This window comes from Alternaria metachromatica, assembly GCF_023757995.1.
Source record: "Alternaria metachromatica strain BMP 0045 chromosome Unknown scaffold_15, whole genome shotgun sequence".
In the NCBI taxonomy this organism is placed as follows: Eukaryota; Fungi; Ascomycota; class Dothideomycetes; order Pleosporales; family Pleosporaceae; genus Alternaria; species Alternaria metachromatica.
The window spans coordinates 167041-194777 of NW_026055506.1; the positions used below are offsets into that span (position 1 = coordinate 167041).

General features: G+C 51.7%; 7 protein-coding genes across 7 annotated transcripts; 4 read left to right on the forward strand and 3 right to left on the reverse strand.

Annotated features, from left to right (window-relative positions):
• Positions 1 to 2876: 2876 nt before the first annotated feature.
• J4E83_006603 (uncharacterized protein) lies at positions 2877 to 6008 on the forward strand (the record flags this gene model as incomplete). The annotated part of the gene is made up of 4 exons (XM_049333514.1): positions 2877 to 3121; positions 3368 to 3543; positions 3595 to 4103; positions 4281 to 6008. The coding sequence occupies 4 exons, from the start codon at positions 2877 to 2879 to the stop codon at positions 6006 to 6008; spliced, it is 2658 nt and encodes an 885-aa protein (XP_049187236.1).
• A 943-nt stretch (positions 6009 to 6951) lies between these two features.
• On the forward strand, positions 6952 to 7635 carry J4E83_006604 (uncharacterized protein; the record flags this gene model as incomplete). Its single annotated transcript, XM_049333515.1, has 1 exon — positions 6952 to 7635. One exon carries the CDS (start codon positions 6952 to 6954, stop codon positions 7633 to 7635), a length of 684 nt encoding a protein of 227 aa, XP_049187237.1.
• Positions 7636 to 7716: 81 nt separating this feature from the next.
• J4E83_006605 (uncharacterized protein) lies at positions 7717 to 9764 on the reverse strand (the record flags this gene model as incomplete). Its single annotated transcript, XM_049333516.1, has 3 exons — positions 7717 to 8177; positions 8248 to 9455; positions 9556 to 9764. The coding sequence occupies 3 exons, from the start codon at positions 9762 to 9764 to the stop codon at positions 7717 to 7719; spliced, it is 1878 nt and encodes a 625-aa protein (XP_049187238.1).
• Positions 9765 to 10830: 1066 nt separating this feature from the next.
• Positions 10831 to 12068, forward strand: J4E83_006606 (uncharacterized protein; the record flags this gene model as incomplete). Its single annotated transcript, XM_049333517.1, has 3 exons — positions 10831 to 10876; positions 10928 to 11824; positions 11878 to 12068. 3 exons carry the CDS (start codon positions 10831 to 10833, stop codon positions 12066 to 12068), a joined length of 1134 nt encoding a protein of 377 aa, XP_049187239.1.
• Positions 12069 to 15284: 3216 nt separating this feature from the next.
• Positions 15285 to 17122, forward strand: AMT1 (ammonium transporter Amt1; the record flags this gene model as incomplete). Its single annotated transcript, XM_049333518.1, has 6 exons — positions 15285 to 15398; positions 15470 to 15534; positions 15597 to 15851; positions 15904 to 16578; positions 16633 to 16876; positions 16940 to 17122. The coding sequence occupies 6 exons, from the start codon at positions 15285 to 15287 to the stop codon at positions 17120 to 17122; spliced, it is 1536 nt and encodes a 511-aa protein (XP_049187240.1).
• Positions 17123 to 19686: 2564 nt separating this feature from the next.
• J4E83_006608 (uncharacterized protein) lies at positions 19687 to 22005 on the reverse strand (the record flags this gene model as incomplete). Its single annotated transcript, XM_049333519.1, has 3 exons — positions 19687 to 20874; positions 20921 to 21819; positions 21885 to 22005. 3 exons carry the CDS (start codon positions 22003 to 22005, stop codon positions 19687 to 19689), a joined length of 2208 nt encoding a protein of 735 aa, XP_049187241.1.
• Positions 22006 to 22290: 285 nt separating this feature from the next.
• On the reverse strand, positions 22291 to 27560 carry J4E83_006609 (uncharacterized protein; the record flags this gene model as incomplete). Its single annotated transcript, XM_049333520.1, has 5 exons — positions 22291 to 24255; positions 24304 to 26754; positions 26801 to 26889; positions 26942 to 27148; positions 27416 to 27560. The coding sequence occupies 5 exons, from the start codon at positions 27558 to 27560 to the stop codon at positions 22291 to 22293; spliced, it is 4857 nt and encodes a 1618-aa protein (XP_049187242.1).
• Positions 27561 to 27737: the final 177 nt, after the last annotated feature.

Sequence of the window (27737 nt, forward strand, 5' to 3'; positions counted from 1 at the left end):
TATCAGCAGCATCAAGACTTAGACGATAATCCAATCTCGTTCGAGAGCATCACCATTGGCATTGGCGTCTCGCTACAGCGTCAGACGTTCCAAGATCATTGTGTTCGAATCCAATTCTTCCGCCAGCCACTGTGTCTTACACCGCGCTCTTGGTACAACGCATTTTCCTATTCGAGTCCTATGCCGCAGTCGAAGACCCAGAGATGGGCTTTCATTCGCAACGGTAACTCGGGCTTCCCTCAGCTCTCGCTGAATGTCTCATATGCCTTTTCCCAACTTGACACAATATCACGTCAGATAGTGAAGCCACGAGTAGAGCTGGTTGACATATAAACATATCGTCCCATAGACTGTTGCAGTTCTACAATTACTCCCTGACAGTACTTTCACATCCAAGTTTCTTTGCATCTCAAACATGAAGTCCGTAATCATCGTCTCCGCGCTCTTTGCCGCCATCTCCCTGGCAGCGCCGGCGCCAGCTCCATCTGGCCTACCTGTTTGCCGGTGCGGTCCGTCACCGATCTGCCCGCTGGAGTTGATGGCTGTACGTACAATGTTGTGCTGATGGGATATAACTGCTCCTTGCTGACGGCCTGATAGCAATGCAAATGCGAGCAGGCAACGTTGGATCGGTGCTACCCAGTGAGAGGAGAACATGGTACTTGTACAAGCGACCTTGTAAGTGACTACTCAGCCGTTCCATTGCGTTGGTATTTGTTGTTTGCGTACTTGCTGATGCTGAGCAGAAATGTGAGCTCATCTATGGTGGTGGGTCAGAGTCGTGATTGGATCGCGTTAGCTGAGATTTGGTCATGTTTGCCATGTGATACTGAGATGGAAAGCACATAGAACCGAAATACATCTTGCGGTTTCTTGCCAAATTCAGACCACCTTGTGTTTCCAGCTTGTATTCTTTTGTCGGATGAGACCATCCACGCTACCTCTAGCTGAAGCGTGAACCAGCCAGGTTACTTGCTAGTTACCGCACCGATGATGCACCGACCTTGGGATCTTCACTCCAGATTCTCAAAGTGGAGCTCAAACCTTAGTAGTTCCGTACAGTTGCTGTCCTGCAGCTTTAGTCGCCGGACATGACATAGCCTCGTTGGCTGTATTTGAGTGCCTTTTTCCGATGACCTGAGCGGAAATTGATTCCGTCCCAACGGCCGAAAGCTCGCACGAGGATTGGATAGTGAATATTAATCATGGCTGCAACGCATGCCTTTCCCAAAAATGCTGATGTGGCAGTAAGCCCCGCATCGAACAAAGGAGCTGGAGGGGGCAGTAAGATCTGACTCTCCAGTGATGACACGGTTGGTACATGCAGAGACATTGAGCCTCAGCCATCGGAGAACGCTCATGAACCAGACCATGTCGTGCGACAGTTACTTTCCCTGCAGATCATGTCGCGTGGGACCGCTAAAATGGTGTCGTTAGACGTGCGCATCAAGGCTTGACCTGGTCTTCGCTTCCTTCCAATGTAGTAGTAAGGATGATGGGTATAATGCCCCAGATGTTTGAGTGACCGGGAAAGTCACAGGTACCGACGGGTAGGCTCGGGCTGCGGCCGCGGACGCTCGATCACGATCGCGATGCAGAGAAAAAATTGAGCGGGAGGTGCATGAGGGTGCCGAGCATCTAGGAGCAATCTGGAAGGATGGAACGTGTGCATCACTGCAGATTGGTGGTTGCGTTCTCTGCCTCATGCAACGGCATGGCGTCGTCCGAGACTTCACCGAGAGGGGAAAGGGCGTGTTCCCCGCAATTTTGGCACGCCCAGAGATCAACCTCCAGTCGTTCGCTACGCGTGCCATTTTTGACACCTTTACCGCGACCACTGACCACGCAGCTGGAAGAGCCTTTGCTCCGAGCGCCGACTGCATGAGGCGCAGCCTCTCAGAGTTTGCTTTCACGTCATTCATCGCCATGTTCTCCCGTGCACCGAGCGCTGTGTTTGTTGTCAGAGCGGTCAGCCAGCTCTCAGCAGATCAAAAAAAGACGGCAAGCACCGTGCCCACTAAGGTTCACGATGCAGATTTTATTGGGGTGTACTGGGGCAGTGCGTCGGGGCAATGGACCTGTCCGTACGATTGGCAAAAAGCCGCAAACATACTTGGACGCCTATGTGTCCTCACGTGCACCCGAGACGGCTAGCACTTCGGCTATAGGATCCAGAGCTGTCTGGCTTGGTCATGGCATTCCGCTCATAGACACCAATCGCGCTGTCCCTGGGATATTCATTTCCGCACTCTACAGCGATGATCCTACGCCTGGCTTGTTCTTGCGTTTGTGGGACGCGTCGTGAATCGAAAAGTGCCGTGCACCCCACAACAATCATGACTCGAGCTTGGGTGTCAAAGACGCCCGGTACTCGCGTGCCATGCGTCCGTAGTAGTCGGAGGGAGTGTGCTCTTGGCATTCACAGGCTGCCCGTCGTACAGGCCATCGTCGGCTTGAGCGAATGCAAGAACCGCGGCATCTTACCCGTGCACAAGGACTGGCTTAGCAGCTGACGTTGCCAAAACGCGTTTGTATCCAGGAGCGGGCTTTGTCCCGATGACATCCGAAAGGCATCGGCGTCTTAGTCGCCAAGGATAAAGCGCCGACCAGCCGCATCTGGGGGACTGGGGTACTAACTAACGATCCCCAGTGGGGACGGAGGCGGCGTCATGAGCGTTAAAACGCACCATGTGAAGCGCGGCTTGTCTGTGTGTCCTAGCACACGACTAGCCCTGGCATGCAATCCACTCTCGCGAATTGTGGTCTTTATAATCTTCGGGCACCCCCAGACCCCTCGCGTGTGGTAGGAATTCTCAACGCTACTTGCAACCCATCGTGCCTTCAACGCAGACTCCAGACATCTACATCTTGCAGCCATGTCTGATTACTCTGCATCTCCGTCCGACCATCACAACGAAATCCAAGCACCGAAACGAAAAGCCACCGCGGCCGGCCTCGATGGACATGGAACAGGACGTTCAGTAAAGAGGAGGGCTTCGAAAGCGTGTCAATGTTGTCGAGCTCGAAAAGTGCGATGCAATGTCACAGAGCACGGCGCTCCTTGCACAAACTGCAGACTGGACGAAGTCGAGTGCATTGTGTCGGAGAGCAGGCGCAAAAAGTTAGTTCCACATTCCCGTGCAATATCCGACGTCTCCACAAACAAAACGCTTTATCGTTTGATCAACAATTTCGATATGGCATGTTCCATCGATTTCGTCATCCAACGTCGGCTGCGAGCTCGGTATTTCTGGCCTAGCCACTTGTGCTGCGCTGCACCTATCACAATCACCGAAAGCATTCCAGCCAATGGCTGTTGATGCACCCACACCAAATGTGCGCCTCGTACGACTACTGACAGCTGCAGGAAATGGAGCAAAGATGACGACCAAGCCACAGAAAACGCAAGCACAACTGCACCTGCGACGCGCAAGATCGCATCGCGTGACGCGCTGGACGGTGCGCAAACCTTGAACCGAAGCTCGTCGCGAGGATCACATGAGGCGGAATCAAGGCGAGATGAGCATGTGCCTCACTCGATATGTATGATTACTGCATCATGGCATCAGTCGTACTGGGCTAATCGCAACACAGACCAAAGTCATGGCCATCGTATCAACTCCGTCGCCAGCATCTCAGATATACAGCGCCGACTTTCCATCACGTCACAAATCAATGGCTTGCCTACACTGCCATTTTCGCCGTTTTCCAATGAACCACGAGCACCCTTCTTTGGAAGCATACCACAGAAACCCGCCCCTGGAGAGCTACCCCGATTCATCAAACCTCTCCCGGCGAAAATCGGACCTGACGAGATCGCCTATCTGGAGAAGAAGGGTGCCTTGACCGTACCAAAGGGAAATCTCCGCGGTGAAATGCTTCGCGCATACGTCGAATTTGTCCATCCCTATATGCCACTTCTGGATCTGCATGATTTCCTGTCGATGGTTGACAAACGAGACGGAAGCAAAGGAAAAGTTAGCTTGATCCTGTTCCAGGCCGTCATGTTCGCCGGATCGGCGTTTGTTGATATGGAACACTTGCGCACAGCGGGCTACGCTACTCGGAAAGACGCGCGCAAAGACTTCTTCCAGAAGACTAGAGTAAGTTGAGACCCTTCTTCGGATGTCTTGGCAAGTCATGGGCTTCGGCCGACTAGACCCAAACACTATCGGGGTGATTCGGACACCCCGATTTTCCGAGGACATGCCGACATGTGAAAATCGACGGACCTACAATGGGCCGATAACATGTGAACACCGTGCTAACTCTGCCACCAGATCTTGTACGACTTCGATTATGAGTCCGATCGCGTTTCACTAGTCCAAGCACTGTTGTTGCTGACGTATTATTACGAAACTCCCGATGACCAGAAAGACACCTGGCACTGGATGGGCGTCGCTACATCGGTTGCTCACACCATCGGATTACATCGCAATCCGGACAACACCAACCTGGACAGCAAGCGCGTGAAGTTGTGGAAGCGGATATGGTGGTCAACCTACATGCGCGACCGACTTATTGCACTTGGCATGCGACGCCCTACAAGGATAAAGACCGAGGACTTCGACGTGCCCATGCTGACGTTGGATGACTTTGAGATTGCACCTCTTCCGGATTCGATCACTTGCCTGCCAGCTGACTGCCGTATTGCGAGGGATGTGGATGCGCAGCGACAACTAGCTATCATGTGCATTGAGAAGGCTAGGCTGTGTCTGTGCATATCCCATGTGCTTTCTAAGCAATACTGCGTATTGAACAACAACCACGGCCTACAAAATGACCGTACAACCATGATGCTGCTACCGAAGAAACTAGATCCCGAAACTAGTGAGGTCAAGGCCTGCGATGAAGAGCTCCAAAAATGGGTATCAGAGCTTCCAGAAGAAGCCAAGTACACGGACACACCCAGCGGCGAAGCAGCCATCGATCTTGCAAGGTCACTACTGCACATGGTCTTCTTCACCACGTTGTCAGCGTTGCATCGGCCGCAGGTTCTACCAAATTCACAAGGCGGCCCAGCCAGCGCTCCGACAAAGGAGAATGTTGAGTCTGAATTGCTCGATGTCTCGCGCCGTAATGTCCGCCGGGCTGCTTCAGCAATCACATCGATAGCTCAGCGTCTAGACGTGGGTGGTCTCGTCAAGTACCTACCGACCACAGGTGTCACGGTTCTGCTACCAGCAATCATCATCCACCTACTTGACATCAAGGCCCCAGAAGAGGAGACTCGTCGAACTTCTCTACGTGGCTTCTGCCAGTGCATGGCCGTCATGGGCAAACTGCGGGATCTCTACGCTGCCGCCGACTACTCAGTGGCCTTCCTGGAAGCCGCTATCCGCAAGGCAGGTATCCATGTGGCTCCTGTAGGAGCCGCTCCAGCTGCGCCAATGCCCAAGCCTTCGCCCGTCACTACAGTCGAAGATCTTGTAGACGCTGGAAGGCGAATGGAGATGATCAACAACGCGACTACAGGAACACAGAACCTACGTCCTTCAACATTGACACCGCCGCCGGACAACGGTACCACGAACATGCACGCTCTCGAGAAGCAGCACGACCAGCCTAATGTCACCGATGAGGAAGTCGCTCGGCGTCTCGAAACATTCCTCGCATCTACGCCACCAGAGTCCGATCACGAGCATATGCCCAGTATCACTATTGCCGACGAGTCACACATGGACGGTATCACGGCTTCTGCGTCGGACTCGCACACACACGATAACCTGAACTCGATGGCTTTCAACAAGTGGAGTACGATGGACCTTCCTGCAAATCCATTTACCAACAACATCAACCACCACCAGGACGACGAGATGTTATTCTCCAGCCTGCCATTAAACAATGAGTTCGATGACGGCGATTTCGATCAGCTGCTCAACTTGGATGCAGTCGGCGAGGCGTTCAACTTCGACGACTCAGCTCTTGACGCCAACATGGGCATCTCAGGTGGATTGGGAGACGTAGACTGGCTGAACACTGGTAACGATCTTACCGCTGAGGCATAAGACGCCCATCTCGACCATCGAGTATGATGTCACGATTTTCATTCACGGAACGGAAAACTTTTATCACGGGATTTCATTGGATCTGTGGCATTGTTCTCTGCGAAGATATCCATTTCCTTGTCCTCTGCTTCTGCGTACATCTTTCTATCAGATAATGACCAAGGGAATTGGATTGGGTTGGATTAGGGAAACACGGAGGTCAACGATCAGGAAAGACGTTGGCTCCTGGAACATGTTATCCTGCATGACGTTATGAATTGAACTACACACATGATCTCTTATTTCAAGCTTTTCTGGCCATGCAGGTGACTGTGAATCACGATGCTTGTACTCTGACTAGCTCGGCACACACATACCGTTTGATATGCATGTCTAATGCAAAATGGCACACCACCACATCGAAAAGACCAGCGGAGCCTAGTCCGGTCCAGAATTTACCGCTGACTAGTCGTGGTAATCGGATGGGGTAGACTAAAATGGCGCGTCGGATGGAGTCTATTCGCGAAGGCTTGGAGCTAGACCCCAGGATTCTTTGATCCGGAGGGAGGTCCGGATATGGGATATCTAAATGACGTTTGTGGGGTCGGGATGATGCGGCATACAATGGTAATTGTACAAAAGCAGTTTCGCTGGTGTTCCTGGATCGATGTATATGTATGTGCAATAGTCTAGCTTACCTACTAACAGCAGACGGGCAATATTATTGTCTCTTTCCAAACCATCCACGGATCTATTAGCAGGAGCGCTAGCATACTCAGTTGCTATCCTACACCAGGTGTCTTTGAAAGTGTTTGATATGTTTAAAAAACGGTCATGCGTTCAGTGGTATCGGAGGCAGCTGAGCCATGAGTGCTAGTCCCGTAATGCCGCGGTTGCCTAATTCTGAGTAGTGGAAACTTTCGCGCGGGCTGCGCTCAAGTCTTGTACGTCTCCATCCTACATCATGACCACTTTCCATCCCTTCCCGCTGCTTCCTCTAGAGCTGCGAGAGCAAATTTGGAAGGACACTGTTGAACCACGCACAGTCGACGTGCGGCGCGTTCGAGATAAGTGGTCTCAACCCTACCTAGGTAGGTATGGCCAACTGGTCTCGTCTACGCCCATACCAGCCACACTACAGTCCTGCCGGGAAGCGCGAAACCTTGGATTGTACAAGCGTGTCCACTTTGAAGTTGACGTGGTAAAGAAATTCGAAAACAACCACGCGCCTGAAGTCCTCATTGAGGAATTTTTCACGCCAGATGAGCAGGGAGAAGAAGAGCCCGAGAAGGCAGGCTGCCCCAAGACGGAGCAGCGCTATGTTTGGCTGGATCTCGATATCGATATGCTGGACATCGGGAGGTCTGCGTTCAGCGATTACAGTTTCATCGCTTCAGCCGTCAAGCGCCTTAAGTTTGAGCGAGATGACCCGGATGGAGCAGAGGAACTCATGGAGTTTGTTAACATGGAGGAGATTCACATCGTCTGCCCAACAGGGTTCTGGGTGTGGGCTGGGGTTGTGTACCATTATGACTGGCCCTGCGCTGAAGAAAAGCTCTTGTTTATTGAGGCATTCAGTGGTCGAGTTGCGCGCGCCATGGAACTTGAAGATGTTTGTAGACAGGACAATGAAAACGCCGGGTATTGAGGCTGGATCAATGGCCTTCTCTTTCTTTCTGGCTGTCGCTAGGGATGTGATACTATTAGGAGTAGAAAACATGCCACCACATCAAGCCAGAGCAGCCTTCATAACCATATTCCCCCCCTCCCTCACAGTCCTAACAGCCCCCTCCAAAACCCCTCTCACCAGCGCCCCAACATCCCTAACCCCCAATCCACTCCGCCAAAACCTCCACGCACCCCCAACAGCCAACACAACCGCCAACGCCCTAACCAGCCTCCTCGCCCTCATCCTCGCAATTCCCTTACGCGTGTACTCTATATTCCAGTCATTCCACTTGACAAACGTACACCTCCGCCAAAATTCAATCTGGGTATAAGGATACACAGTCGAGTTCCAGCCGTCGCCGGTGAAATACCAGCTTGAGCAGCCGCTCTGCCAGACAGTATTTTTGAGGGCGCGTTGCATTTCGGCTGTGTAGGCGACTTCGGCGGAGTGCTTGACGTCGATTGTGCGGGCTTCGTTGTGGAGGAGGAGGCGGATGAAGTTTAGGGAGTAGTTGACCATGTCTGGGGTTTGTGTTAGTAACGCTTTTGGTATGAATAACGGTGAGCGTTAGTGGAGAGGGCTTAGACGTACTCTCGCTTGCCATGACGACGCTGGAATGACCGGTTGCAGTGTTGGGTCCAAAGATCATCATGAAGTTGGGGAAGCCGTCGACGGCTGTGCCTTGGTAGGCTTGAGCGCCTCCTCGTTCTTCCATTACTTGGACTAGGTCTTTTCCGCCTTTGCCGATGACTTTGAGGGGGTGGAGCCAGCGCGTTGTGTCGAAGCCGTTGGCGAGGATGATGACATCGGCGGGGATTTCTCGCTCGGGGTAATCTTCTTCTTTCGCGTCCTTTGGATATGTCGCGCCGGGGCCGATGACAACGCCATGCTCTGTGACCCTGTTCATCGGCTGGGTAGTCAGCTCGATCTTTGGATCATTCAGGCTGCGGAGCCATCGCTTGTCGAAGATGCGTCGTTTGCAACCCACGCCGTAGTCTGGTGTTAGAATCTCCCAGTACTTTTCTGGAGTGCGCTTGCGCATGTTCTGGAGGACCTTCTCTTCGTAGAGTTTCCGCTGTTTGTTAGCGTATGGTGTGTTGGGGAAGATCTTGAGGAAGCCTGATTCTGCTGTGGCGAAGATGATGAAACGCAACAGCTCTTTGAGGCCCGGTACGTTCTTCATCAGCTTAGGGCCGTTCTTCTCCCACCACTCATCACCACCAGGCGCGTGAACAGCTGGAGTGACCCACGGTGGTGATCTCATCAACTGAGTGACCTTTGTAGCGTTGTAAGGCGCGTGGGGTAGAGGAGGAACGAGTTGCGCGCTGCTACATCCAGTGCCGACAACGACGACGTTCTTGTCTGTGAAGTCGACGCTTTCATCCCACCTCGCCGAATGGAACATCTTGCCCTTGAAGTTCTCGATGCCCTTGATTTCGTCAGGCCAGCTCCTGGGTTCGACCAGTCCTCCCACACAGCTAAGCACAACCTTGGCTTTCACAACTTCCGTCTCCGAGTATACGGCATGCTCGCCTTTTTCTTGCGCGATCTTCATGCGATCCTTTGCCGACAAGTCACCCATGCCTGAAACCATGCGACGGAGAGTGACCTGCCATAGCTGCTCGTCTTCTAGCCATTTGCAGCTTTCAATATCCGTGTTGAGCTCGAATTTGTCCGTGATGCGGTATTTCTCGCATACTTCGTGGTAGTAGCGTACGATTTCTTTGCCGGGCGGGTGGAACGAGGACCAACTGGGGTTTTGGGCGAAGCTGAAGGAGTAGAAGACGGCGGGTATATCGCTGTGTGGCTGTTAGTCTCGTGTTTGTGGCACGGTGGCGGCTGAATACAGAGACCCTGGTTGTAACCACCTGCATGTCTTCGGGGAGATCGCGGACTTACCAAGCGACACCGGGGTACCGATTGATCCACCAGGTTCCTCCAATACCTGCTTGCCGATCGAATACGCGAAACTGATCAAATCCAAGTTGCTGCTTCAGCTGGCAGGCCATGGCAATGCCAGATGCGCCTGCACCGACAATGATGACGGGGTAATATGTGTAGGCATCCTTCTCATAACCATCGACCCGTCTTATTGATTCGGTGATCATCTTCCAAGGTTCGCAAGCAGTCGGGTTGCTGAGAGGCTGTATACGCAGACGTTCCAAGGTTCGCTTTGAGCTTCAACGCAGCGTACGAGCCGTGATTATGAGTCCTACGACAGCTTCGTCGAGATTAAACTTTAGCCGGGCGCCTTATTCGATGGTCGAGCTGGTGAAGACCTCGGAGAGTCGATCGCATGTGAAGATGAAGTTGACATGACAGCAGTCCCTCGATGGAGAATCGTCTTGCCAATAGACGGGATGTTCGTCCTCCATAGTGCATCGCGTGGGGCGAAACTATCTCCTGAGCCTCGGTAGATTGGCATGAACGCGTTAGCTTTGCGAGACGGCACGTCATGTAACGACAGACATATCGGCGACCTTGGTATTCCGCGATTCGTCCTGTCTCTGAAAGATTCACATGTTCATGACCAGACCTCCGCACAAGCTGAAACTCGGTTCCGTCTCTTTCTGCAAGACTGCATAGCCGATAGGTCAGCGAATTAATACCTCTTGATCCTCTCAAGGTTGGGTAGCAGCGCTCTCGAGTCATGGATGAGAGACGTTCGCTGTCAATATTGTAATTTGGCAAATACAACACATGTATAGATTTCAGGCAAGGCGGGAAGTCACGTCGTTTATGTATGCAATGAGGCTGAACAATATATGGGTCTTGTAAGCCACAAGTCTATGGCTGCGCCGCTGGCTGACATGTAGCCAATAACAAGACCCGTTCTACAGAACAAGCTCGATGATCGTTTTCTTGGACAGAGATCTCTACAGGCTGCCTTCAGGTCAAGTAGTGTTGCTCAATAGTTACCTAAACAAGTAGGAGGTCTTGCCTGCCCAGGTGTAACGCTCTCACGTGCTGACGCGGGTAGCGCACGGGCGCATAATGTTAGGCGGTCGCGAACTTCCGAGTTGACCTCATCAACTGAATTCAGCAACGGCTAGACCCTCTACACCAACAAGTTGGACCTTTTGAGCAGGGCTTGTTCGCTTCTCTGAACCATGTACCATCCTTGAATAGGAAGTTGTCATCTCGAATCTGCGCAGAGAAGGACGTTCCAGCGCAATGAATACCATCGACGGTTCCGACCGTCACGTCAAGACAGACGAAGGCATGCTGCTGGAATACCTCAGCTAATACGGACATGACTAATACTTCGCAGCTCCGCCGCCGTCATTGCTTGCGATCGTGCTCGATACCAACCCGCATGCGTGGGCGCATCTATCCTCGACCCTCTCACTCTCGGCCGCCTTAGCCAACATCCTCGTCTTCATCAACGCGCACTTGGCCTCGGGAAACGCCAATGAAGTTGCCGTGATAGCGTCACATTCGCACAAGACGACATTTCTCTATCCGACTCCTGCAGAGCCGCAGCCTCAAGTACGGGGCGGGGAGATAAATGGGCATGCGCAAACGAATGGACATGGAAAGGACAAGGAAGGCCACATGGCAGAGAGTGCGAACAAGTACCGGCCATTCGCAGTTGTAGAAAGTGCTATCCTACGCAACTTTGCCAAACTACTCAACGAGACGAAGGAGAGCCATCTGGAAGCAACACCAACCACGCTCATCGGCGGTGCCCTCTCAATGGCCCTTACCCACATCAATAAGCAGACGATCCTGCATGCTCCTACGGCCGCCTCCGCTGAGAGCACATCTCTCGCCGCACTCGCCGACTCGGAAAACACGCACGTCGACCGCGTGCCCCTCACATCTCGCATCCTCATCGTATCCGTATCCGGCGACCTTGCCAACCAGTACATACCCGTCATGAACTCCATCTTTGCCGCACAAAGAAAGCGAATACCTATAGATATCTTGAAATTGGCTGGCGACACTGTGCTACTGCAGCAAGCAAGCGATGCGACTGGAGGTGTATACATGAAGCCGGATCGCCCAGAGGGCCTGCTACAATATCTGATGATGGCATTCTTACCAGATGTAACAGCGCGGACAAGCCTCATAGTCCCTAGCGCCGGCGGTGTCGATTTCCGTGCGGCGTGTTTCTGCCATAGGAGGGTTGTTGACATCGGTTTTGTCTGCAGTGTGTGCTTAAGCAGTAAGCCAAATCGAACATGCCATCCCACTCAACACAGTGCTAACCTCCATCAGTCTTCTGCAACCCGGATCTTCCTGATAACCTGTGCCTGACGTGCGGCTCCTATCTATCGCTGCGCAGTGCTGTCATGAACCCGCCCGCATTGATACCACGCAAAAAGAAAAAGAAGAAGAAGGCCGGGACGGATTCTGCAACACCAGGGGCAAACACTCCTGTAGGATCTGGTACTCCACTCCATGGTTGAGATACTGATCTCGGATCTGGAATCCATCCCACCAGATCCCATGATTTACCGCGTTACACCTTTCTCGGACGTGTATGCATATCTGCTACACTCCCCGGCCCGTGGCGTAGGCTAGTTCCACCGAAAGACGCAAATTTGCCCACGTTTATGGGGAATGTGGAGACTTTGACGGTAGGCGTATTGAGCCACTAGGACGGCTGTACGACAGCCTTCCCCTTCGAATCGGAAACCGTGCCAGCTTACTTTGTTCTCCGAAGCCTCGCCTACGCAAGTGGCTCTATGATACCACACGCGCTTGCAATTCTATGTGGGGAGATCTCTCAACGCAGTGTTCAGTTCACGGCGGCATGATCCTTTTGCCGTCGACACGGACGTTTCAACAGCCATGCGTGCGGTATTAGTTCTGCTGATTACTCACCTGCCAAAGCGTCGGCCGAGCCCGTAGCATTGGAGGATCATTTGGCATCCGAAAGACTCGGTGCAATTAGTTGGCAGCACAATCAAGCCCAAGAGACGGAAACATCTCCGTGATAATGCCTAGAGAAGTTCCTCAAATGAAAACTCAAGAACCTTCCAGACGAGATCAATTGGAAGCCTTGTACCCACGTCTCAACAGTCTCAGCTCATTGTCCCTGTCGCTCACGTACCAATAGCCGTGATCTCGGTACTTTGCAGCCATATCGCACCCTACCAACTGCCATATATGAATACTCATTGCCAAATGCACAGATAGGGCAGTGACAGGGTCCGTAATTCAGGCTGAGCATCATCGTCGCCTGCACCCAGCCGCGACAGTTATCGGTGAATCTCAGGGATAGCGGCGCATGGCGCAGGTAAAAGCAAGATGGTTCAATGCAGGCAAGACGATTGCGGTAGACGAGGCGAACAACGAATGCAGCAGCATGGTGTGATACTATTCTAGACTTGGACATGATTATGGTGAGATGACGCCAGGGGTGAGGATCCCCGTTGGACCTGCATGTTGCATCTGATGGATGTTGGAGGCGGCTGCGGAGGGAGTCGCGGGATGTGGGTAGCGTCGCCGGCAGGCCTGGGCGTGGGATTGAGAGAACGGGGGAGATAAGGGATTCCTAGGCCATTTCCGACGGCAGCCGGAGAGACTGAAGTCTGAAACACTTGGGAATGAACTACTTGTAAACTCTAACAGAGTGATCACACCACAAACCGTAAGCTCAAGACACTAATATCCCTTATCCCGTACTCAGGAACGACACTAAGTGTCTAATTTAGGTTGTTTAACTTGTAATTTAATAGATGTCTAGTATAGTAGCAAAAGCAGCTATACTATAAGTACAAATCTTATAATACTATAGTTACTTATTTCTAAAGTATAAATTTTTACGCTAGTAGTACTTAAATTTCTTTATAATACTTTAAATATTATCTTTATTATAAAAAATATATAGCTAATTTATATACTTACTAATAATTTAACTAGTCTTATATATAAAGAATATATATTAGCTACTTTATTTTAGAACTTAGTTTAGTTATAAAATAAGATATTTAAGTATATTACTACTTATTATAATACTAGCTTACTTAATTAAAGAAAATACTAATAAAAGATAAAAGCTCTAATTTATAAGTAAGCTAAAGCTTAGTCTTTTTTTATATATTTTATAGTAACTACTTTAGTAGAAGTTTATATTTTTATAAAGTAAAAATATAAAGCTTTTACTTACTTTTATAACTTTATAATTATTACTATTAGTAATAATATAATAATTCTTTTAATTAACTTCTAACTAAAAGTACTAAGCGCTTTTAGCTAAAAGCTATATAATAATACTATAAAGAAAATCTTACTAGAATTATAAGCTAGAACTATAAAAAATAGTTTTTTATAATAAAGAATAATTAGTTTATAATAGTAGTAGAGATACCTTAGAAGTAGATAAATAATTAGTGCAATTTTAATACCTAACACCTCTGCAACGTAATGCTAAACACTGGGGGCTCGGGAACGACATGCTGCATGGAGTCTCTGATCGCCATGTCTACGCTAATTGCGCACCTTACCGAAAGGAGACTCGCCCAGCCCCGGAAGATGTCAGGCCAGGGATAGCCTGGACTTGTTTCTAAACTCCAAGCACGAACGCAGCCTATCAGCCGCCCTCACGTTATCACTACCCTTGCATCAACAGCTCTCCCAAGCTCTGAACAATGTTTTCGAATCATTGCGCTGATAGCGAACGAACTGTGCAGAGGGGGCTCAGTTAACGCATTGCCTGATGTGACCCCAGGAATCGGTAAGTCTGACAAGATGAAGCGAACAAGTGCATCCCATGTCGATCCAAGAAAAGAGATACAAACCGTGGCACAAGATCACCGCAAGCTGCTCCACAGGGTGGTGGAACCAAATGATCGCATCCAGGCCTTGCGGCAATCGATCACACACAGCCCTGAGGTCATCCCACACGTGTGGTTCGACAGCCGCAACAGGCCCAGCGCCTCTCAAGGGCCTCCGTCGTTTCCGCCCCGTCCCAAGTGTGGGCGGCACCCTGCAGTTCTGCATTTTGGCTTAGCGACGCACCCGTAGTCGGACATTGGCTGACAGGGCCTGGCTTGGGGCGGCCATTGCCCATCCCAGTGCCCACCCGTCAACAGCAGCTATCAGACACCCCACCGCCCGTGGCGTTTGTGCATTCGGGAGAGAGGGGGATGTTCATGCCGGTTTGCTGGGAGATTATCAAAGCGGCATCGCCTATTCCACTGCGGACGGAAGCCAACTGAAGCTTGGATGCTCTCTTCTTTCTTACGCATACCCATATAGTCCACCACCGACCCCTCGGTTCCATTGATTGTCGGTGTCCACCATCCAAGCCACTCTCGCCTATAACACATATTTAGACCGTTTGCACATGCAACTTTTGTTTGCGCGTTCCTCCTCCCAGCGGCGACATCTTTACTTTTTGGCTTGTTCGAGCTACGCAGATACTGGGGCGGACGCCAAGGGTCAACTGCAGTCTTGGAGATCCCTGATCGTGTAGCGATCGTCCAATCCTCACTTTGCTTGCGCACGCGCATCATCCCTTCCCTTCTCTACGAACCCATCTACTGGAGTTTTATATCGATACCTCCTACGTCTTTTCGGATTTCTCCAACTGCGCATACCGCATATACATACCGGATTCCAGTACAGGAAACATTTAGATCGCAAACAGCGACGAGGGCCCGGGAACACACGACATCATGGATCCAGTATCTTCGGGATTGGACCCCACACTCCCTCTGGAGCCGTTTGGTAATACCACAGATGCCACGGGCGGCGATTCGAGGTTATACAATCTCAACGTGTTCTACAACGTGAGTTATTCTGGCTACGGGAGCTTGTTAAGGTTTTGGAGTAACGCGGGGCTAACCTGCCATGTTTCTAGCCCGGCGACATCGCTTGGATGATCACATCAACCGCTCTCGTGCTTCTCATGATACCGGGTGTAGGGTCAGTAGATCATTCTTCCCTGCACATGCATTATCATGTATACGGGTCTAACAGAATTGCAGATTCTTTTACTCCGGATTGGCGCGAAGAAAGTCTGCGCTTTCGCTACTATGGCTGTCAGTCATGGCGACCGCGGTCGTTTCTTTTCAATGGTTCTTCTGGGGTTACTCTCTAGCCTTTTCGCACAAGGCTGGTAAGTACATTGGCGCGCTGGATAACTTCGGTTTGATGAATGTGTTGGGTGCGCCTTCGGTGGGAAGCCCGCGGATTCCCGATCTTATGTTCTGTGTCTACCAGGGCATGTTCGCTGCCATCACGTATGTTCACCGCATATCGAAATCATGGGGCTCAAGCTAACTTGATATGCAGTGTTGCACTTGCGGTTGGAGCCGTGGCCGAGCGAGGACGCATGTTACCTTGCATCATCTACATGTTTGTCTGGACGACGATTATCTACGACCCGATTGCGTGCTGGACCTGGAACCCATCCGGATGGGTCTTTCAGATGGGTGGCTTGGACTTCGCCGGCGGAACTCCCGTCCATATCGCTTCTGGATGCGCTGCCCTCGCGTACTCGTACATGCTTGGAAAGCGAAGCGGTCACGGTACCCAGGAGCTCAACTACCGTCCCCACAACGTCACGCACATCGTCATCGGCACCGTGTTCCTCTGGGTGGGCTGGTTCGGTTTCAACGCTGGTTCTGCGCTGTCTGCTAACCTTCGCGCTGTTATGGCGGCTGTATGCACCAACCTTGCTGCTTGTGTCGGTGGTATCACATGGTGCCTGGTTGACTACCGTCTCGAACGCAAGTGGTCCACTGTTGGATTCTGCTCTGGTGTCATCGCTGGTCTCGTCTGCATTACTCCTGGTTCCGGATACGTTCCAGCCTGGGCTGCGGTGGTGTTCGGTGTATGCGGGGGTGTCGCTTGCAACTACGCGACTAAGCTCAAGTACTTCCTGCGCTGCGATGACGCCCTCGACATCTTTGCGGTCCACGGCGTTGGTGGTTTCATTGGAAATATCCTCACTGCCTTCTTCGCTGCGTAAGTCATACACGCTGTCAGTCTCGATATATTTCATGGCTAACAACCACACAGTGACTACATAGCGCATCTTGATGGATACACCGTCATCGACGGCGGATGGCTCAACCACCACTGGATCCAACTCGGCTACCAACTCGCCGACTCCTTCACAGGCGGTGCCTACTCCTTCCTAGGCACCTGCCTCATTCTCGGCGCCCTCGACTTCATCGGCCGTTTCATCCCCGCCTTCAGACTGCGTGCAACTGAAGAAGAAGAAGCCGCCGGTATCGACGACGTCGAGATTGGCGAGTTCGCTGTAAGTTCATGTCCTAAACAAAACAACATCATCTGAAGAATTGCGAAACTAACGTATACGCAGTACGACTACGTCGAGCTCACGCGCGAAGTCAAAATTCCCGACGACGACATCATCGATGAAGGCATGTCGACGCATTCCCTCGAAGGACACGGCGCAGGCATGGCCATGACGAGCCACCACGAGAAGAATCAAGACTCTGTTGATTCGGCGAATCAGCTCGCGGAATGGGCTCATCGCGCATAAAGCCTTTGTTGTTGCCTTGCGTTTTCACTTGTTAATCGCTCTATACCAATTTTCTTTCTGTGCACGTCGGTTTGACATGCTGTGTATGTGTATGTATGTATTTAAGGAGGGCATGGATGGATGATGTAAATGATTGGATTGAATTGGATTGGTGAGGATGGGTAGTCTTAGCTATGATTTGAGGGTAGACGGTAATAGCTCTGCTTGTGTAGATGTTGAATACACTGTTAATGACTATGTTCTGCTGTGACACTGGTGATAGCTGAGCTTCGTATACACATGCCCTGTTCTATCGATCTCGCATAATAGCTTCCCAAAGCATGCCCAGCGACCCCACACTCACCATAACATCACTCACAGCAACAATCCCGCACATCAACACGCCAAACAGGTAAACTCTTAAAGATTCTCATTTCGGCATCCAAGCTCATCGACTCACATACCAAGAATCTGCTATAAAACCCCCACTCCACCATTCTCATACGTCTCCGAACAATACTTGAACAAGAAAAAGAACTAACCTCGACGCAATAGTCCCAAACCCACGATGCTGCTTTCCTTTGTAGTGTGAAAAGCGTGAAACTGGTGACGATGAAGAAAGAGAGAACGTTCTTTGTAAGCCAAACTCAAGTGCACATGATGGCCCCCTCTCCATTTTGACTCGCGCCCTTTTCTCATTTGCGGGGGGTTTCAAAGGCCATAGTAATGTGTATTTGTATGTGTTTCCCCGCCGTCTGGGCATCAGCCCTCTTCGTACCATTCACCATGTCTTATCACGGCACGCAGGGGGTCACGATTGACAAAGCGCGGCTCGGACATCTAGCCCGCCGCTGCGCCGACACCGTTTGTGTCCATTGGGCTGCCCCCTCCGGCGTTTGAGCCGTTTGTCGGCCGTCGTCGTGTGCGGATTGCCTTCTTTCTTCGGTCCACTGGTGCGCCCTTGCCGCCTTCTGCTACGTCGACCATGTTGAGGTCGTCGTCGTCGGGCCGGTCTGCGTCCTCGTCGTGCTCCTCCCAGTATCTTCTCGTCTCGTCGAGCTCGGTGACGTCTGTGGGCCGCATCCGTAACCATTTCATCCGCGGCCCTGATCGTGCGCGCTCGCTGACGCGGAAGCCGTAGATGCGCGGTTCGTAGATGCTGCCTGTGCCGAGGCCGGGGGCGAGGTTGTGCGGTGCGACGCCGTTGATCGAGGTGACGTTGGAGGGTGTGGTATTCCGCGACTTGCCGTCGGTGCTTTGCGATTGTAATTGTTGCAGGGCATCGACTGTGTTTGACGCGTTGTTGCGCAGCCCGCCGCCAATGTCGAGGTCCGTAAAGGTCATGAAGAAGAGCGAGGGGAAGGTGGTGCCGAAGAAAGCTCCGTCGACGGTCTGGAAGCGCGAATTGGGCGGGGTATATACGTCTAGGCAGGAAGGGCAGAACAGCTTGACTGTCTCGTGGCCAGGACTGTCGTTGAGGCCGACTGGCAGGACTTTGCACGAGTTGCAGTTTACGCGCGGGCAGGTGCCAAAGTGCTGGAGCTCGTACTTCTCGGCCATCTGCTGTATGCCCGGTCGCGAGGTGATGTAGCGCTGATGTATGAGGCCGTACAGCAGCTCGGCGGAGCTCTCTATCACACTAAGATCAGAGGCTATGCGGAGATGTCTTCGGTCGCCAGCCCGTCGGTAGCCCGGTGCTCGCTCATCGCCCAGTATCTCGTCTTCCTCATCCTCTTCTTCCTCCTCGTCTTCCTCGTCCTCGTCGTCCTCCGGCTCCACGTCCAGTATCATCTCCAGAGCTTCCTTGTACATGGGCACCTGCGATTGCAGGCCCGTCAGGTTGAAATCATCCTCGATGAAGTCTTCTGACACCTCGGCGAAGTACTCGTGACCCAAGAGCCCGCAGAAGGACGCGATCCACGACTCGGTCACCTGCGAAGAGGACGACATGCTGTCTGGGGTGTGTAGGCGTCGGGGCCGCTGTCTAGACGCGGCTCAGGTTATGACGCGCAGCCGCAATGTGTGCGTGGATACGAAGGGCGAGGGGTTCGAAAATGCGAATGTGGGGGTAATGGTTCGCGATCGAGACAGAAGCGAAGGGTGCCGGGGAGGAAAGCACGGTTGAGTGTTAGGGTATATTCCTTTTGTGAAGCTGCACTTGCAGCCTTGTTATCGCATGTGAGTTGGCGTTGGGGTAGCGGACAGGGAAGGGCTCGGCGAAAGACGTAGTCCAGGTGAGGCCGGTGGGGGAGGGGTCGAGCGAGCGCAGAGCCTGATGGGAGGGCGTTAGAGTTTCTGTGCGCCGAATTTGCCTCTCTATCAGTACGGCCGATCGTCAGGCGTCGCAGGTGTATGTTGCTGTGTTTTGGCAGGTGAAGATCGCAGGTTGCCCGAGCTTAGCGATTGGGTACCACGTGATCTAGCCAGGCCCTGCGAACTTGCAGGTGCTAGGTATAGGGCAGAGGAATCACAAAGGTACTGATACCTACAGAATATTATTTCAAGTACGTAGTGAGTATTACAAGAGCGACGTAAGTGTCCATGACATATCAGAAGAATGGCAGCCCAATAGCTACACCCGGGCATCAAAACAAGTCCCTTAGTATCCTCGCCAGCTCGTCATTCTCATGTGAGAAACCGTTCACAAACTCTCCATTTGAGTTGGGCAGCTCACTTCCTGCTCCCCCAAAGCCGTTGAGATTGAAGATACCCCCAGCGGCCTCAAACAACGTCGTCAAATCGCTAGCCATTCCATGCGGTGTATCGAGGTTAGGTCCATTGCGGCCGTTCGAGAACAGGGCAAGATCATCCATCGAGTGGCCTGCAAGGCCCGCCATTGCGACAGCGGCGGAGGAGTGCGCATCGTGCGTGTCATCGTTGCGTATGACAAGTCCGAGACGGGGCCCAACTTCCTTGATCGTCTTGATCGTTCTCCACAAGCGCTTCGAGACGTATGAATTTGACGATAAGCCACGGACGAGCTCAAGAGCCATGTAGAACTCGTCGCGAGACTGCTGGCTGAATTCGGCCGGCGCGTGAGCGACAGCTAGGAATAGTACCGCCAGCGCCGATATCAGGAAGTAGTTGAACATGGTCTGCTGGCTTCTGTAGATGTCCGAAGTTTGGTTGATATATGTCAGTATGCGGATTGTGTCTTTGGCAACCTTAACTACGACGTGCGCAAAGTCAAGGTTCTCCATAATGGTAGTTGCGGTATGTAATACTGGGCGGTAAATGAGAATGCGCATCTGGTTGGCTCGCAGGTAGAGCACGACCTGCAGACGATGGATGACCCGTGCAGGAGGGTCAACCTGTCTACCGCTATCCGGGTGGACAAACTTCAGCGTTTCCGGTATGCTACGGTGCCAGTTCAGAACCTGGAAGTCAAGAAAAGAAATATCGTCCTTGTTGATCTTATCCTGGTGTCCTACATCGGCGACAGACTTCCACACTTTCGAACCGATGACAGAGTACTGGATCATGGCATTGAGATACGGCGTGGATTCGTGCGTTGATATATCCGGTTTTGGAACATTAGTGTCAATATCCGCGTCTTGCAGAGCAAAAGGCATGCCAGTGCCGAAGCTCCACCGACGGTCCAGCACGTAGATAGTCCAGAAAGTCCGGATCGCCGCCGCTTGCTCTTCAGGATCAGGAAAGAGAGCCACATAAGTGTCTCGACGATGTAAACCCAATTCCAGACAGTGTCGTGCAGCCAGACCAATGACTCGCCATGCCATGGCTTCGTCGTCCCGAGTGAAGTGATACATAGCCTAGGTCTGTAAGCAGAGTCCAGTTACACCCGAATGTACTACTTACTGTCAGCACCAACAAGTTGATTCCATGGAGGCTAACAGGCTCAGACAAGGCCTTGTCAACGATCTTGTGCACATTCTCGAAGAGTCTCTCGCCGAGAGGATCTTTCCCTCCACCTTCAAGAACTAGGGTTATAGCGAGAACGAGCTTCAACACGCTGATCTGATCGTCTACCATTGCGTCCGACCCAGGAAGAGCGCCTTGCATCAAACCCGACCTGGCCGCTGCTTCCACAAAGGTAAACAGCATCTCGGCATAGCGTTGCAGTCTATCGACTTCCAGGATGGGGTACATGATACCCATCTCCTCGTGCCAAACATGCACCAAGCGGATAGCCTCGTGCTTCGAGATGGACCATATGGGGTCTTTATCCGCGTGTAGGGCGCGTTTCGGCATCATAGCGTTGGGTATGGGAGGCGATGCCCGGGGAGTCGCGTCGCGGGTCAAGATGCCGTCGTCTTCGCCTTCCTCGCCGGCGTTTATGCCCATGGTCTTCAGGCTCGACCTCGCGACTCCTACATTGAATGCGTTCGACGTCGGGCCGTGGAAGCGGGGGTGCTTGCTGAAGGATTTCGACCGCGAGCGGGCGGAGGGGGGAGGCAGCATAGGCGTCTGCTGGTAGTCTGGATTGAAGGGTGTGCCGATTGAGCCGTTGCTCTGTACGTCGACCTGGGCCCGGAGCGCACTGAGGTTCTGGAAGAGATCGTCAACCTGCTGTTGGAGAGAAGTTATATGCGTCGACATTTGCTTGAACTCGTCGCTGTCTTTGAACGAGTTGCAGCAGTTGGGAGCGTAGGCGCACTCCAGGTTGAGATTGCCACAGCGCTGACATGGTGTCTCGCCATTGCACTTGATCTTCCGCCTTTTGCACTCATTACACGCGATGCTGATATACCTGTTGCCTGAGACGGGTAGATGGAGTCAGTGTCGGGTCGCATGCCATCTTGTGCACGACAGGATTACTTACGCTTCGCGCGCTGGACGGGCGTGCCATTCTCGTGTTTCCGCTTTGCGCTACTGCCGGATTCGTTTGGCGGACTCATGGTATCGCTCGCATTATTCCTGTCTGCTGGCGATGCGGCGCTCATAGTTAATTCCGCCTGCGCGCGAGTGTTCCGCGACAAGAAGTTAATGTGTGGAGCTGTTAGATGTCTCCGATGTCTGTGCTTTTGCGGGGATGGAAGCCCTGGAGGATCCGCTTAGCCCGAGCCGCTGTTCGAAGTACGAAGGCCCTCGACCTTCTCAGGGTTTACTTTGGGTCATTACCTATTGAAGATAAGTTTCACGATATGATTAGGACATTCAGGTCATCGCATGTGCATAGTAGCATTCAAAAAAGGGACAAGTGCTCCTTTGATGGCGTAGTCTGCCTTTCAATCATCATCTAACCCAAACTCCTCCCCAACCAGATCGGTCAGCTGCGCCAAGTGTTCAAACACCTCCGCATCCTGCCTAGCTACCCTTGTCGCTTTGAGAAGCAACGGGTACAACCTATGCAAATGTCTCCTATGTTGTGACCTAACACCCGGAGCATCGGGTATAGCCTGCGGCTCGCTCTCCAACTGTTCCAGTTGCTCCAATACAAAGAGCACCTCGCGTCTCTGCGACTCTGGCGCAGGCATGCGACCGCGAAGAGGCTGGTCTGCGATATACGTCTTGAGGGGAAGTGCGCATCTCAAGATGAGGTATGGGGCCGCTGCTTTGGCCAGCCAGATACGTTCGCGACTACTATCGTTCACGGCGACGAGATTGAAGAGCTCGGAAAGGCAGACATAGCTCATGTCTGGTCGCCATGTGTAGTTCAGCTCGGCAGTTTGCCCTAAACGTGTTTTGTAAAGCTCCTCCAGGGGAGAGGTGCTAATGTCGGGTAGCTCTCCGGATAGAGGACTGTGTATCAGAGATGTGCTGAAGAGATTGCGCGCGTAGCTTTGCCGGAGACTATGTGGGAGAGAAGTCGAGCCTAGTGGTAGGGTAATTAGGCTGCGAAATTGAGCGAAAGATTCAATGTCGAACTGTTCGTCCTTCTCTAGAGAGGCGGGTGCATTAGGCAACGATTGTGCACGCGTGATGCAGTGCGCAATATTGACAAGAGTGGTCCAGATATCCTGATTGGAGTTGACGTGTGGCAATACCGACTCAAGTATAGCTGTAGATGTTGTTGTAGCCTTTTGCCATAAGGTCGGTGCTCGACCCTCTCGTTGCCACACGTACTTCTCTTCAATCGGTTGCGCCAGACTGCTAAAAGCGAAAGACAGTGCATCAGTCATGTACATCTCTTTCAGCTCAACATGTTTGACGACGATGTCTTGCAGCAGCGTCATTGAGGCTTTTGAGAGTGCGACAAAGGTTGGCCCGCGCTTTTCCGGGAACTTAGCCAAGGAGGTATATGGCAGCGTAATGAACCGGCCCAACATGCGTATTAGATACGGTGGAATGTCGTTGTCTTCTTCCGTTTTGACCATCCTTAAGCATTCCATCACTCGATTCTGGAGAGTGGTCATAGTGTCCAGATCCGAAGAGTAAGCGACTTCGTCCGAGTTGACAACGCAAGCTTCGAGGTTCGCGAGCATCAAAGGCAGATCCTTGTTAATGAGCCGATCAGAGAGGCGGTAGATCGCTTTGAAAGCCTCTGCATACGCGATGAAAGCGTCTTGGTTGTCCTCTTCGTGTATCTCTTGCCAAGCGTCTGAAGAGGAAAAGTAGCTTCTCCAAACCGCTGCAGTCTTGAGAAGAGGATCGGTACTCCATACCTGAGTAGTTTCGGTGTGGGAGAGAACACCTGTCATTGTGCCGAACACTGAAGCCCCTAGCGCATGCGAGTGGTATTCGAAGTAGCGGTTCAGGAGTTCCAGTAGCTCTGACCATGCGTCACCAAGCTGAGACGTATCCAACTTTTCCATGTAGGTAGTGTTGAGAACGGTCAGGGTCTGAAGAACCACCTTTGTAGTCTCATCCCATTCCTTGTGGTCGTCTTTGCGTGAAGTTTGTATCCGAACATCATTCTGGATGTTCAAATTGGCCTCCACCATGCCGAACAGGATTGTACGAAGGCAAAGCAACCAAACTTCCGATGACAACTGATCAGAACAGTTCTCGAAGATCCTCTGTATAGTTTGGATCGCGGAGTGCCGCACCTCGATGCGTTCATCCGTTGTGATGGATGAGAGATTTAGCAAAACTTGAAGCCACAATGCTGCAGTCTTTCCTTCTCGTGAATATGTGCTTACGACATCTTCGACGTCGTTCTTGCCACTAGTCTGAGTAACAACCTCCACCAATGAGGAGAGATCGGTCCGTGACTGTAAGTAGTCTGACACATTCCAAAAGAAGGTGATCGCCTATAACAAGTTAGATGCGTATCACGCATTCAAAAAAGAATTACTCACGGTAAGAGACATGTTCAAATCCTCTCTTTGGGAGCAGAACCTGCGCAAGAGTTCTAAAAGCGTCGAGAGGCAAGCATCCGGAACAGCAGTCATGAAATCCGAGCAGACGAGATTGGCTGTCGCAAATGCCGATCGAGCAAGAGACCTTGATATAACGTCTGTAGTGGAACTTGTGGCTTGACTGTTTCCAGTGGTTTTGGCGTCTTCCGGATTTCCCTGCGCTGATGGCAGTTTTTGTGTGAACACGCTCATCAAGCTCTCAATGACAGAGGTCCAGCCAGCAACTAAGGACTCGCCGCATTGCTCAATCACGCTCTTGAGTGCTTCTAGAGCTATTTGATGTACCCGTATATCAGTGTCGCTGATCGTGTCTTTGTTGACCCCATCATAATGATGGAGGTCGGTAATCTGCTTTTGCAGGGCAGCAAGTATGCGAGCCTGTATTTCTTCGCGCTGGTCGTCGGACATGGAGAGCTCAGCGATCTCCCTAACTGTTCTTGCTAAGATGTCGGCTGCCAGCAGCCTTGTAGGCGTCGCTTTTCGACTGTCACTGGAGTAGCGTATAACTTCTCGAATCAGGATGTCCCATCCACTATCAGCGGGATCATATTGCGACAATCTGCTTTCGTTCAATGACGCCAGCTCTCCAATTTTGTTCAACGCAAATGCCGAGTCGCGAGAATTAGCATCTGTATTGAGACCGATTCCTGATGCGCTACCGAGACGTCGATGTGAAACCTGAGGACGGCTAGAGGTAATCGGTGTTCTTTGTCCGCTCTCTGATGACGATACCCCGTTTAGCAGTGAGCAAAGCGCTTGTAATACCTCGGAAAAGGACTCATTAGGATAGTCAACTGTACTCTCAAAGAGCCTGCGCGCAGCACTCTGGACAGCTGAGGTCTCTGCCTCTAATTTCTCTGTATTGGTATCCATGTCCGCACGGCCTGCAGATCCAGAGGCGCGACTGCTGTTCTGGCTCGACAACGCCATCACCAGATCGGCTACTTGCAGCGTCTCAAAGACGATAGACCATGCTGATTGTAGCGTTGGTCCTAGTGCAATTGCAAGATTGAGTAGAGCCCGCAGACACAGCAAGTTGCGAGGGCCCAGCGTGGGGGCTGTAACATCGTGTGAAGGGCGCCTGTTCTTGTCGGTGGACATTGAGGAAGCTTGGCTCACAAAGCTGTCCACGCTGAGCATCCCTCTCGCATTAGAGAAGATCCCAGACTTCTCATTAGTAGGAGACGAAGCGTTGGCTAGCAGCAAGTTCGAGGGGACAGCTGCCTTACCCATGGTAGTGAGAAACGCATCTCTTGGCGTTGAGAGTCTGAGCAGTCCGGCAACCTGAGTAAACTTTTGTATGGCTCGGATCAGAGCCCTGTAATAGTCCGTATCAAGTGTAGCATTAAGGAATGTTGAGCAGGTTGCAAGGACTGCAGGCCAGCATTCCGTGACCAGATTGGTCGAGGTCTGCACGTATGAGTAAGCCGGATGATCGGTCAGATCCAGAGGATTGACTGGTATAGTCTTTTTGCGGAAAGAATGAGTCCTCGAAAGCTTTCGAGTGTTTCGATCTGGCGATGCGACATCCGTGTCGTCTTCGTTCATTTCCTCGGCTTTGGTTCTCTTCCGGCTTCTGCTCTCATGATGTACAGTAAGAGGAAGAACGAATTTTGCGAGACTTTCAGAGATGTTGGTGATACACGTCAACACCAGACTGTATATGTACGTTTCGGGTAATGCAGGTGGGTCGGTTTTGTCGAGGTGTTCGATGCACGGAGTTTTGAGAGAACTCCATTGCATACTGATGCCAGAAGGACGAACATGGTTGCTAGTATCGCTCACAGAACCACCTATGACGCCGGCTAATGCGCCCGCTTCAGCGACAGCTTGATCCGATACCTCTTCTTCAAAACCAGCGGCAGCTGTTGACTGCTGACCTAAGCCAATCGCGGATGGCTTTTCAGTCGCAAGGCGCACGAAAGCTGCTAGGTTGTCTCCAAATATGTTCTTTTTTCCGCTTTCCGCATCAAATAGGGCATAGATTGCTAGGAGAAGTCTAGAATCGGCGTAAATGCTGCGGAACACCTCAAGACAAAGAACTCTCTTCCATGCCTGAGAGGCCTCAGGATCGAGCATATGGTTCAAAAGACCGAGCGCAATCTCGCATTCGGAGGGAAGCGTGTCAAGATGATACCGAATGATCAGATGTAGTATCCGGATGATGCGCACAGTCACCGCAAAGGACAAACGATCGGATAGAGAGCGGATGATGAGCGGCATTAACTGCGTTCGCATAATGTAAATCTGTTCCGGATGCGTCGTCATGATCTTGTTGTGGTTTGATAGGATTGCTTCGATCAGCTCCAGCGTCGAGGCTGGCGGTAGCGAAGCAAATCGCATGAAGACTGGCTTCTCTCCAACGATGAGTGCGATGAGATCGGTAAACATCTAAACTTCGTCAGTAAAGCTACTGGCATTTAAGAAGATGACAAACCTTGTAGGCATCGTTCGCTGCCGGTCTGACTGAGACTTGGCCATCATCGCCTTTCACCTCGGTCACTGTGGGAATCTCTAAGGCTTTCTCTTTGCATTTGGTCAGCCTATAACACCTATGTCCCTTGACTCAGCATCATACCATCTTCGGACGCAACTCTGTCGAATACGACAATCACCAACTGTTGCAATGTGGCTGCAGCCGTGTTGCTGACAGCAAAGTTCTTCGCATTCTGGAGACTTGAACATATTTGCAGAACAGCGGATAATGACTCGCTGCGTATTTCCGCGGGATAGTTCTGAAGCAGTGAAGGTAGCGCCTGCAGTATCTTCAGCTGGATATCATGGCCTGGCAGTGTTAGCTACGTCTGAAGCATTCTGCTCGGTCTTTTTACTTGATGGTACAGATTGCTTGAACGCTTCAAGCACTTCTGTTAGCCGTTCTCGTGGCAATGCTCGCGAAACGCTGAGTCTTTGGAGACATGAAATTCCAGTAGATGCAAATTTGGCATTTTGAGTTCCGCAGGCAATCAAGAAGGGCGAGATGAAATGTGGTCGTCGGGAGAGATCTTGATTCCGTCAACACGTGCAGATCAAGTGACAGCAGGCATCTCACCAGCCGAGAGTTGGGCCTCTGAAGTATTGGAAAGCGACTTCAAGTCCTTCAAGGCCGTCTCTGCAGCATTGCGTAGCTCGGTATTCTTGCGTTTTGCATCCTGTATGAGGTTGCCTAGTTCAGCCGCCAAGATTTGAGCTGTCATTCTTTTGGTATGAGCCGAAGCATCTGGACGGTCCTTGCAGGCAAAGGAGTGACTTGAGAGTTGGGTATTGGGTTGTTGTTCTGTCGAATCGCTAAAGGCAACGTTGTCGCGTCTGGGGCGACGGGCCAAGCGATTCACGCGTGCCAGGTGAGACCCTGGTCCACGGGTGCCTCGTCA